This window comes from Xenopus laevis, chromosome 1S, assembly GCF_017654675.1.
Source record: "Xenopus laevis strain J_2021 chromosome 1S, Xenopus_laevis_v10.1, whole genome shotgun sequence".
In the NCBI taxonomy this organism is placed as follows: Eukaryota; Metazoa; Chordata; class Amphibia; order Anura; family Pipidae; genus Xenopus; species Xenopus laevis.
In genome coordinates, this window is record NC_054372.1 from 55277840 (window position 1) to 55290405 (window position 12566).

The following is a 12566-nucleotide window of genomic DNA, read 5'->3' on the forward strand; positions in this document are numbered from 1 at the left end:
TAGAAGTAGAATTACACAAGAATTCTTTCAAATTTTGAAAGATCAGGTTGTCCTGAAAAAAAAACTAATACATTGTTTTCCTGGGCAAACTAAAAGACCACCCTAGGAAAGGTCCTTAAAGTGAAATAGTACAAAATTTCTAAAATGTTCACATCTAGGACAAAACAGCTGACAGGGAAAGGGTTAAATCTTGCGAGTGCCATCATTTTATACATTGTATTTACTTTCTATGCATGAGCACCCAGGTCTCGACTGCCTTCAGGGTGTGGCTCATACAGGCTGCCACATATATATATATATATATATATATTTTTTATATATATATATATATATATATATATATATATATATATATATATATACATACAGTGTCTGTGTGTGTGTATATATATATATATATAATCTAGTCTGGTCATTTCCCTATGGGACTAGACTGTAAATGATATTCTGATAAACGGCGTGTTCTGACATCAGGGCCCCAGGCCGCCGAATTTGATGCAGTGCGTTAGAACTTGACGCTGCGCTTCTGAAATTGACGCAGCGCATCCGAAACGGATGCCGACGCATCAGAAACGGACGCCGGATTGCCCAAATTGGACGCCGGCGACCAGAATTGGACGCCGGCGACCAGAATTTCGACTCCGACCCCCCCACAAAATGTAGATTATAATGCGTAATGTACCCCCTACTAGAAATTTATAAAGATATCAGAAGTCACCTTGGAGTTATGTGACCTGTGGCCGCATGCTTTTAAATGGTCGCATAACTCCTCGGTGACTTATAATATCTTTATAAATTACAGTAGGGGGTACATTATCCACTATATATAAGATTCAAATGTGTACCTGTACTTGAAATACAGCATGTCCTCGGCACCGGAATCGGCTTGATCTGAAGATTCTAAGCACAAAAGTCACAGAGCTGATGGTACAGCACTGATGGCTTGTCTTCAGAATTTGGCCTGTGATCATGAAAAACAACAGTTTCAGGAGAGCATTTTTCACTTTTTAGATATTTTAAGAAAATATTTATTTAGCAAATCATTTTCACATGGATTTCCTTGTATTTAAATCGAAGATGAATTTTAAATTCTTTTGACCACTGTTGATAAAGGCATTGAATTGTGTGACCTTGTGTCACCCGAAATGTATTTTGAGTGAAAATAACTGTGTATATATATATATATATATATATAAATCTTAATAACATACATGGCTGTATGTTGTGTAATAGATGCTGCTTTGCATATGCACAAGCCTTGGAGAAACAAAGTCCCTTACCCTTCAATGGTCCTTTGTCCATTTGTTATGATACATTGGGGTTCATTTACTAACACACGCCAAGTTTGCCCCGGTTCAGTCACCCAAGGTAACCATCTAATCATTGCTTATACTATTCCTTCTTGGTGCTGTCTAAACAACAAGGGTTTTCACTGATTCATTGTCATGAGTCATATCTATCTATCATGTCTAAATGCATATCAATTTATTAAATGTCATGAAAAGCCTATTCTTGAGCAATGTCACCCAATTGCTAAGTATATAATGATTCCACCCAGCTTAAAATGATGTTTATTCTAGAAGGAGAACCCACATATAAGAAAAATACAGCCATCCCAAACAAAAAAGGGAGAATCAGTGTAAATCAGTTACATTAATCTGTAATTAATAATATAATGAGTTATTGAAGATTAGCAGCCATGGATATTTCTTTTTGTACTACTAAGGGATAGAGGATTTGCAGGCTGTGTATTAAAAAGGTGCAAAGTTTCATACACATCTAAACATGTATAACACCCAATAAGCAGGTTGCATGATTAAAAGCAAACATCTTTTCTTCTGCAGTAGAGCCCACATGTAACAAAAATGTAGAAAAGTAAATTAATTACATTAAAGGGGAACTATCACGAAAATAAAATTTCATTTAAGCTTCAGCATAATGAAATAAGAAGCTTTGTAAATACAATGAATTAAAAATTCTGCATCGTTTCTGAAATAATCAAGTTGATGTTCGCTATCCCTCTCTCTTCATTCTCTCTTCATGCAGCAGTTGGGTCAAATAGTCATTGACAGTTAGATCCAATATATTTTATAGGGGGGCTCACTTTCCTAGCAGATGTATTAGAGCTTATTCAAATAACAGTAAAGCAAAATAACTAACTACCTTTTGCACAAATCCTGCATGTAGAGAGACAGGATTCCTGGTGATTTTAATAGAGTGAGCTCTAATACATATTCTAGGCAAAATGAGTCTGTCAATGATTACCTGACACCCAACTCCTGCATGAGGAGAGAATGAAGAGAAACAGATGCTAAGAGAGGGACAGTGAAGACAAACTTAATTATTTCAGAAACAGTACATCATTTTTTATTGATTGTATATAGGAAGTTATTTGCTTCAATATGCTGAAGCTTATATTACATATCCATTTTCCCCTTGTGTGGCAGGGTGATTAACAGTCATGCGCAGATAACAGTAAATGCAGTAAATAGTAAAGGGGAAGAGGCAACAATTAGGCTATACTGATGAAAAGATAAGTTAGATGCAATAAAATGGGCAGAATTTGATACAGCTGTTGCCACATTGGAAATCCAATCTGCAAGTACTGAAGTGGTCAGTTTTAGAAGCAAACATCTTTAGTTTCTATGGGTTACTGCCTTTGACAAATTTGGTGGCTTTTATCATATATCTACCAATTTTTTAAGGCCACTGCTCCTTACCTTCTTCCCTGCCTTGCCATGGGATCCTCTCTCTCGTATTCACATCAACTCCATATCTCTCCAATCTCCTTTCTTGTATCCTCTCCATCTTCTCTTGACGTTAATCCTTTCTTCTTTTCTTCACCCTATCTCCTCCTCTCCACACTCCTTGAGGGCACTGATCCGAAAATGCAGATTTTATAGCTAAGTAATCGCTTTGAATGCCAAAAAACTTGCGAGCCTCTCACTACCACTCCTCTCTCGCAAGCAGTCTCAGCAAAAGACAGTTAAAAACCGTTATTCTGTGTCAAAGCCTCTTGCATGACATCATCACCTTGGCTCATGCTGAAAAATACTGTTGCATTGCAGGCCCAGGTACATATCTCAGTATAGAGCCATATACATAGGTAACTATGCATATATAAGATGCTGCTTGCCTTGTACTGATAACTTCATAAGAATATGTTGTATTTAGGTCTATGAATTATCTCATGAATATATCTTTGCATTATGAAAAAATGTTGATACTACTAGTGACGTGAATGCTGCGCATGTGCATAGCGGATTTCACATAGAAAGTTGAAAATATCAGAAGAATGACTTAAGGTGACAGGAGACTGGGAGGAGGCTGCAGGATTTGTGTAACTCCCAATAAAATAGGGATGTTGACAGCTCTGCACACTGTACCACAACACATACACTAACAGTGAGCCAATAGTATGATTTTTGCAATATTTTGCCCAATTTCCTGGCAGTCACAACATGGTTCTGTGAAATATTTTTTTTTAAATGCAGGTCCATGTGTTTGATAGTAATGTAGTAACATAGTAAGTAAGGTTAAAAAAAAGACACACGTTCATCAAGTTCAACCTTTTAACTTTTTTTTTATTTAACCTGCCTAGCTGCCAGTTGATCCAGAGGAAGGCAAAAAACCCCATCTGAAGCCTCTGCAATTTGCCTCAGAGGGGGAAAAACCGGACTTGTCCCTGGATCAACGATGTTGTGACTGTCCCTGCTATCCCTCCAGGACTATTTGTTGTGGGCTAAATGTTTAGATGGACACCCAGGTGCCCACAGTCTTCCCCATTATCGATTGAAGAAACCATCCCACATTTAGGCCACAGAGGGGAAAATGCTTCATTAGACAGTTTTGTTCTGCTATTGGTGAATGATTAAAGAAAGGCAAATCTATAAACTGCCAAACAACCATCTAAGATATCCAAATATACTTATATCTCCAACTATTTCTTGATATTGAGAATAAAAGTTGTTTGTGCCACTCAGGTAGGACTTCCTGGTTGAAAGTAATGCTAGTCAGCAACTTGATGGAATCCTGTTTAGGACAAACTTCCTAATTTCTCCTTTGCTAAGTATATATGCATATAATCGGAGCTTAGTGATGCACCTCATATGGTGATATATAAGGATAGTAGTGGGCAGATTTACTAAGGTTTGAATTCAAATTTTGGAGTTGGGATTTTTCCTACTGGTTTCTAAGCTGCTGTGTAGTAAATATTTGTATTAATTAATAATTAGCCTGATACTGTGACATTTCTATTCTGTATATACAGTATATTGTGTCAGTCCCTAAGCTCAGTAAGTGACAGCAGCATGTGCAGTGAATCAGCAGAAAAGACAGGGAGCTACTAGGGCATCGTTGGAGGGTGTGTGTGTTTAGAGCTCACACTTTTAGAAAATGTGGTTGGGTGGAAGAACAGAGAAGTGATACAAACAGATCACACATTGATCAGGCCACTTACAAGGACAGTCCTGGTACTGCCCCCTGGTGTTTAACTCTCTTGTATCAGGGATTTCCATGTTGCCTCATGTTCCTGTATGGCTGACCTGTCTGTGCCCATCAAACTAATTGCTGCTTGTTATAATTTATGCAAACTGTGCTCATAAAGTCACATTTAAGTGACTTACTTATGAAACGTCAATAAATGCAATGGACATTGTGAGGTAGAATTTTCAATTTTATGATGTAAAACTGAAAACAAGATAAAATGAATTTAGATTCCGAGTTTTAATGAGCAGGACTTCGCCTGCTGTATCAGTCAGTATCTGTATTGTGTATGTTTCATAAACACGTCCTTCTGTTGTACAGCGCTCCAGCATATGTTGGCGCTTTATAAACACTACAAAAAAATGAAGGCTTGAAAGGGTAGCCGTCCTTGTAAAGACGTCACTGTCTCAATCATATCGCGTTTTCTTCCAGGTTCCTTCCCGGCTTCCATACAGTCCGTGACGTCTCCCCGCGCTGTCCTGTGATTGGCTGATTTCAATAGTCGCGGGCTACTTGAATTGAGAAAGCAGCTGCTGATGTAGTGGAAGGGATTGCTATAGAGGCGCATTGAGAAGCGGTGGGAGTGGGAGGCTTTAGATCAATATACCGGCATACAAGAGGGAAGGGGTCTAAGGCCGAGCTGCAGACGGTAACCCACAGTCTTTTACTTACACCACTAGGGAGGGCAGGGGACGTGCAACCGCGCACTCTCCTACAGGCGCCAGTCCTTCCCCGCTTTCTTCTTCCCTCCTGGTCGGTATCCGCACTATGTCTGACCATCTGCTGCGGGATGAGCATCAAGAAAATGTTCAGCCCCGAAAGCTTCTCGTCCCTGTGGGGGGTCGCACCGTTCTGGGGGTCCTACAGGAAAACCACCGGGGGCCAAAGGCGCTGAAAGTGAGCAAGCCGGCCCTCCAGCAGACTCAGGTGCGTGTATGGAGCCCATGACTAGCGGCCACAATGGCTAATATAACAGAGCAGCGGGGACGTGTCATTTAACTAAGCTGCTTGTCCGCTAGATCCGGTCCCGCCATTTCCACAGAGAATGGTCCCCGGTATCTTCCGCCCTTTCATATCGATCCTGTTCTCCTGAGCTTCTTCTACAACTGCCAACATCCTCTAGGCTGTGCTGGGCTCTGTAAGTGTCCGAGGGCTGACTGTACCACACGAGCTCCGTGCATAGGATGGAGGAGGCCATACCGACTTAGGCCGCCATTTCCGTGACCTGGAGGTCGGCGTCTGACCCGTGTGTCCAGCAGATAATATTCAGGCCTAGGACTGCTGTTACTATACTTGCACTGTACTCTCCTATTTACCTTTGGGCCTTGTTACAAAATGTCAGCCATTCCTTGGCACATTGACCCCTCATGCCCCTAATCAAGTTACAAGCCCTAATTTGACTCATGGTATTAGAAGTATCTACTGCCACAGAAATGTGTCACATGTTTATTGTCCATAAATCTGTCCATATGCTTCTTGTACTTGTCTGCCTAGGTACTAACTTTAAATCCCATTTAATTTCAAGGTGTAGCTTGTTGCTGTATCTTACTGTACCTGACTTTGTTTAGGCCTGAGTTGCAGCATGGTGCAAATCTTCTAACTCCCTGCAATTGGACCTGCTTGCATGATATGAGCTGATATGAGTTCCCTTGAACAAAGCTAACATTTATTGCGTCTCTAATGTAGAATAGGTTTTTGGCTCTGCTGGGATGTTCTACATTTAAATAACAGGGCTCATTCAAGGCATGTCTAAATTGCCCATGTACCTTTTATAGCAAATACCTCAGGTGCTGTTGTAAATTGCTTTGCTTTGACACTTTTATTAGGCTTCTGGGCTGTGTTATGTCTCTGTATTTAAAATGACAGGGCATAGTTTCTGTCATAGTCCAGGCATGGTACAAGGTGATGATGACAATGACAGATGGTATTTGTGGACCTGCCAATGTTGGGCAGCAAAGTGACCTGGAATAACTTTTTGACTAATCTAATTGTATGTCTGGCATTTTATTTACTTTGTTACTCTAAATTGCTCACTGCTGCATTTTTGAGTAATAATGTAGGTAGAGGCTTCCAGCAAGGATACTGCACACGCAATGTAATGGTACAGCAGGAGGCTGACAGCACATTAATTTTATTTTAAAAACAAAATTTCCATGAAAACTTTTTTTTTTCCAATGGCACTGTAAATATATAATTTTTTTGGCTTTCCCTTTTAGGTTTTGTCCGTTAATCACTTGGGCGTTAATGATGAGAATTATGGGAAGATACCAGCAAGAAAAGCAGCCAGTAAACAGCCCGCTTTTACAATCCATGTCGATGAGCCAGACTGTGCAACTAACAAAAGAAAGGCTGTTCATAAGAAGACAGTGCAAGATGAAAATCTACAACAACTAAATTCAGTTTTGGGTTCCATAGGAACTAGAAAACCCTTACATCCTATCCAGATTGCAATGGAAACTAGCTTTGGTATGTTCTCAGCTGCTGTTGTCAGCTGTGATTGGCTTTGTCACTTGCTAAATACCCTTCTGCCCCCACTGCTACAGCACATGCTAAAACATGAATGTTCTGACTCTTTAGGTTCTCCTATGGATGTGTCGATTGTGGATGAAGAACAAAAAGTAGTCGGGTGTAATAATGTTGCTGATTATGCTAAAGAGATTCACACGTACCTGAGGGAAATGGAGGTAAACTTTTATTCTTAGATTCAAACTTTTTTTTTAAGTCAGAAAATAGCACTGCACATGTGTTAAACTTAATGTTAGTATAGCAAAGCTCCAATTTGTTTAAATATGAAAAGTAAAGTTCTTTGCACATACGTATTAAACATACATACCTTTAAATGGGAGTTGGTGCTACCACAAACAACCTACATATTTGTAATAAGCTATAAGGCCATGTTACGTGGGCAGCAGCTGTAAGTGGTTTGCACTATTAACATGTGGCTTAATGGAAGCAATGTTTGTTTGTCTTTTTTATCTTAACCTCTACCCCAGGCATTCCTCACTACATTAAGGGCAGTTTTATCAAAGTGATATTTGAATTCACCACAGAAAAACCCCCTTTCTATTCATTCTTATGGGATTTTTAGAATCCTATTTATCAATAAAGTTCACCATTTGATAAATATGCTTTTAAAAATCCTATCAAAACGAATAAATGAGTTCTAATCTGACACTTTGATAAAACTGCCTCAAAGTTGTGGAAAATTTACTTTATTTCTACTTTATCCTCTAAGTCAGAGTAAGGTCTGGAATACACTAAGATGCTGGGACTCTTCCCTCCCTACTGAATTTCCTTGTCATATATAATTTTTTCCCTTTAGGGCATTGTCACATGGAACACTTCCATCACCCCTGTTTATAACTGCTAGTAAATTGCAAACTACTTGCTGCAGCTCTCTTGACACAATGTCTGTTATTTAAAATTCTCAAGTCACCCAACACGGGCAAATATTGCCTAAACATGCCGTTCATGTGCTGTTCTACTATAACTAAGTCTTGCTTGAAGCATGATGCTTCCTGTTAGTATATGGCGAGTAGCGGTTGTATTTTCCACCACTATAAATGGAGGATGACGTGCCAGGTATGACATGGCCCTAAAGCAGTGATTCTGACTGGTCTTTCGAAGAGGGCCTAAGCAATTTATTTCTTGGTGCTAATCCTTTATACATGACACAGCAGATTGTACTGGTGAGTGCCTACATATAATATAATATCCATGATTCGTAAATTAATGCTCTGCTCGCCCACAATTCTTAAGTTTGCTACTGTTCTAAATAGTCTGTTGTATGAAATTTTGTGCTTCTAGAATTCTTGTTCTGTGGAGCATAAGTCCATTGTTTATCGATCTATTTATTTTTTCTTTATTTGCATCCTGTTTATACTACATCTTTGTCTTCTGCAGGTGAAATGTAAGCCAAAGGCTGGATATATGCAAAAACAACCGGACATAACTGGCAACATGCGAGCTATTCTTGTTGACTGGCTTGTTGAAGTTGGTGAGGAGTATAAGCTGCAAAATGAGACCCTGTACCTTGCTGTTAATTATATCGATAGGTTCCTTTCATCTATGTCTGTATTGAGAGGAAAGCTCCAGCTGGTTGGAACCGCTGCAATGCTTTTAGCATCGTAAGTATATCTAGTACTTTAACAAACCTCCATTCAGCAATTTCTTACAGCAGTTTATTAGTCACACAACTAAATATTGGTATTTGTTATATACCTTCATTAAAAGCAGTGTATCCACATCTTTAACTTTTCAGTATGTTGGCTTATTGTACTCGGGGAAGTCTTCGTTTTATGGCTTAACTGTGGCTGCCAGAACGTTCTTCATTGGCAAACAGATTACCATGGCCCAGTTTGTCATAAATTGTAGAAGTTGCGTGATTTAAGACAAAATGTAACATCTACTGCATTTTCTGATGCACCAAGAAAAATTGGCTTTTCATTTAGCTTTTATTTTTATTTTTTTTGTGGTTTGAGTCATGGCTGGACAGTTTCTATGAAGGACACTTCTCTAGACTGTGCTCAGAAGCAGCATTCACAGTGCTTTAGTTTAATCTATACAGTTTTGTGTATTTGGTTGTTGGGACTACTGTGCAAATAGTATTCCCTGTAATGGCAGTTTAGACTAAGTAGCTTGATGATACGTTTATCTGTTTGTATAGAAAATTTGAAGAAATCTATCCTCCTGAAGTGGCAGAGTTTGTTTACATTACCGATGATACATACACAAAGAAACAGGTTCTCAAGATGGAGCATCTGGTGCTTAAAGTTCTCTCATTTGACCTTGCTGCTCCAACTATTTTACAATACCTCAATCAGTACTTCCAAATACATCCGGTTTCTCCCAAAGTGGAAAGCTTAAGCATGGTATGTATGCGCAAATACAGAGGGCTACAGTCATCTACTTGATTCTAGAAAAACGTAATAACATTTCATACCCACCTCCCCACTTGCTTTGTTGACAGACCTGCACTGAAAACAAACTTTCTAAATATAATCAAAATGTGATGTTTTTAAGTTAGTCTGCCATAACTCACTCTCTGCAATCTTTATGCACAAGTTTGACCGAAAGTCGTCTTTTAGACAAAACATATTGACACAAAGCTGGTTGTAGACGCATTGCTGAGGGTGGTAATAGAGTGACATCAATTTTTAATTTATATTTAGAAAGTTATCTGAAGCTTATGCATACCTTTCATAATAGTAGCCTTCTACGTTGCCTGTACAAGCTATTGTCTTTGTTCTCTATAATGTTTGCATTGGTGACCACCACAACAGCCATAAAAGAGCTTGAGGCTAGCTTTCTAATTACATTTGAACAATTTTTTTTTTTATTTTTTTTTTGTACTTTGTAAATTGCTGCGGACTGCCAATCTTCAATCATTGTCTTGGCTTTCAAAAGCTGAAATGTTCATGGTGGTGGGTTTAGCAGAAAATGTGTGAGCTGGTACAATTAACTAATTTTACTGCTATACCGCTTTGGACACCATTAACTCAACTGTCCTAAGATGAACAGGCTGATCCGCACTAATTTTCAACGAGTGCTATGCTAGATGCATACTTGAGTCTTGTCAAGTGGCCAGCACTTCTATGGAACCAGCAAATACTACACTACGCTGTAGCATTTTAATGCTTAAAAACGTTGTTCAACAAGCCAGTGCTGTGTAGCAAGTGATTACATTAAATCTCTTTGCCTTTCAGTTCTTAGGGGAGCTCAGCTTGGTTGATGCGGATCCTTTCCTGCGGTATCTGCCTTCTGTTGTTGCTGCTGCAGCATTTGTCATTGCTAACTGCACAATTAATGAGAGAACTTGGGTATGTTAAGCACTTTTCCTACAAGAAAACTCAATATATGTAGCACCATCACAACTCTTCAGCTTCAGGTAGTTTATACACCAGTATGCTTACTGCTAATGAGGGAAACTGTAGCTAAAATAACTATTCTAAGAATAAATACTATTTTTTTTTTTTTTTTTTTTTTTTATAACTGCCATATTGAAACGCCATTTTGTGATGGTCTGTGTGCTCCCACAGATGATTTTACAGGAAATGCAGCTCTGATTGTAAGAGGAAGAAGTGTGGGGTTAGACAGAATTCTGGCCTGATGTAACATTGTGCAGGCTTTTTTTATTTTTATTTTTTTTGGGTAACTGAGTTGCATTAATCATGCAGTTTTTCTATTAACAATACCTGATGGCACAAGTTGAATTGAAAATGTTTTTCGATGTAGCATTTTACATAGGCTTCTTTTATGCAATATATTTGAAGCCTCCCTTTAAGGTACTTCTTAACAAGGGTTTGCTGGCAGTATGCATCCTTCCTAGTTATGCACAAGCATGCTAAAGCTTCAATCAATTTTTTAAATATAAAAAAAAAAAGTACATTTCTATTTTTACAGTCTGATCCTCTGGTGGAGTACACCAGCTACACTCTTGAAACACTTAAACCCTGTATTTTGGACCTATACCAGACCTACCTCTCCGCAGCAAGTCACCAACAGCAAGCTGTGCGAGAGAAGTACAAAGCTCCTAAGTAAGTAACCTTGTTTTATTTGCCTATTACAAACTGTTGTGTAAAAAGCATAAAGAAATGTGACATACATGCTACATTTAGACTTTAATAAATGTAGATTTTCAGTGGCTGTTTTGCAGGTCCCGATTCTGAATTTCTCATTTTTTCCTTGCAGGAATCATGCTGTATCCCTTATCATTCCTCCAGAATCGATGTCTACATTTTTATAAACTTGAAGAATGGACTCTAAAATGTATATTGATAAAAGCACATGATGTACAGTTAATTTTTTATCATATAGGCTTTGGTTGTATATCTCAAACTTCAACATGACGTTTGGAGCGACAGAATTATGAAGCAAAGTAATTTTTTTTTATTTTAAAAGGTTTTAAATTTTGTAAAAAATTTTTTATGTATGTTGAATCTTAGATATATTTGCTCTTTAAAAAGCTGTTGTGCACAGATTGAATTAACCAGGCAGTTAGCATATTGTTTTGTCTATTGATCATTGTTTGACAATAAATGTTAACTAAACGGCACATAACCTGTTAATTTGATTTTTACAAATGGAAATGTCTTGTCAAATGATACTTCAAACAAATGTGACGTGATGAGCCTTTTAACTACTCTCTGAATAAGGTTTTTCTATGATGGTGAAATCTTCCAATAACTATTATACTACTGTTTTGAAATGGTTGGTCAGTACTATCAAACAGGCCTTTGTAACTACCATAGTGTTTGGAGGAAAACTCTTGTGGTCAATGCAGCTACAGATTTTCAGTTTTGCTGAAGGGTCTTCCAGCTAATCTCTCCATGAGGGGCCTCTGTGGGTGAGACTGATTTGATGGTCTCCTCTCGTGTGTGTGTGTGTATATATAAATGCACCCAATGGAATCGTGAGACAACCAGATTTCTGTGTAGACAGGTTTATATTTATTTTTTTGTCTCTGCATACAAATCAAAACCTTACAGCAGCCCCAGTAGCAAGCCTTATTTCTTAGTGTCAGTATGTTGCCTTTAAAAGATGGAATGTACTGGTAATATTTGTGTCTTTCCTCTGGCAGCACACAATAATAGAACGATTGGAAAGGGCACAAAAATACTAGGCAATACCTTTAAGTACAGGCCATAATGTCTTTTGACATAGTAGGGCTTGTACAGCGCTCGTCTCTATTAAGACAAACTGCTTGCAGGGGGGAGGTGGAAGTAAGATTATTCTTCTGACTAAGTGAAGAAAATGAGGTGTACGGTAAGTAGGTTGGTCATGGGTGCATTACTCTATGGAGATAGATGTGATTCCAAACTGCAGAAAGCAATGTATGTTGGGCACAGATTATCTGCAGAATCTTTCCAACTAGGAACAAAATGAGGGTGGAATTGTGATTAATTCTACAGCCTAAAGACAGCCATGGGCGGATTTAAGATTCCAATTTGGGCCCTTCTAAGAGACTTGGCAGCTATCTGCCAGTGTATTGAGCCAACTCGAATGATATCTAGCAGGTTTGATGTTGTACCTCAAAAAAAGAGGAAGATGGAGGAAAAAACAAACAAACAAGAAATAGAGTA

At 38.5% G+C, this 12566-nt stretch overlaps 1 protein-coding gene across 1 annotated transcript; it reads left to right on the forward strand.

Annotated features, from left to right (window-relative positions):
- The first annotated feature begins 5077 nt into the window (after window positions 1-5077).
- ccna2.S (cyclin A2 S homeolog) lies at window positions 5078-11539 on the forward strand. The gene is given in 8 exon segments (NM_001088110.1): window positions 5078-5412; window positions 6702-6951; window positions 7063-7169; window positions 8389-8612; window positions 9152-9356; window positions 10191-10304; window positions 10888-11021; window positions 11176-11539. Coding segments are annotated over 8 exon segments (1248 nt in total). The 5' UTR covers window positions 5078-5253; the 3' UTR covers window positions 11231-11539.
- The last annotated feature ends 1027 nt before the right edge of the window (window positions 11540-12566 follow it).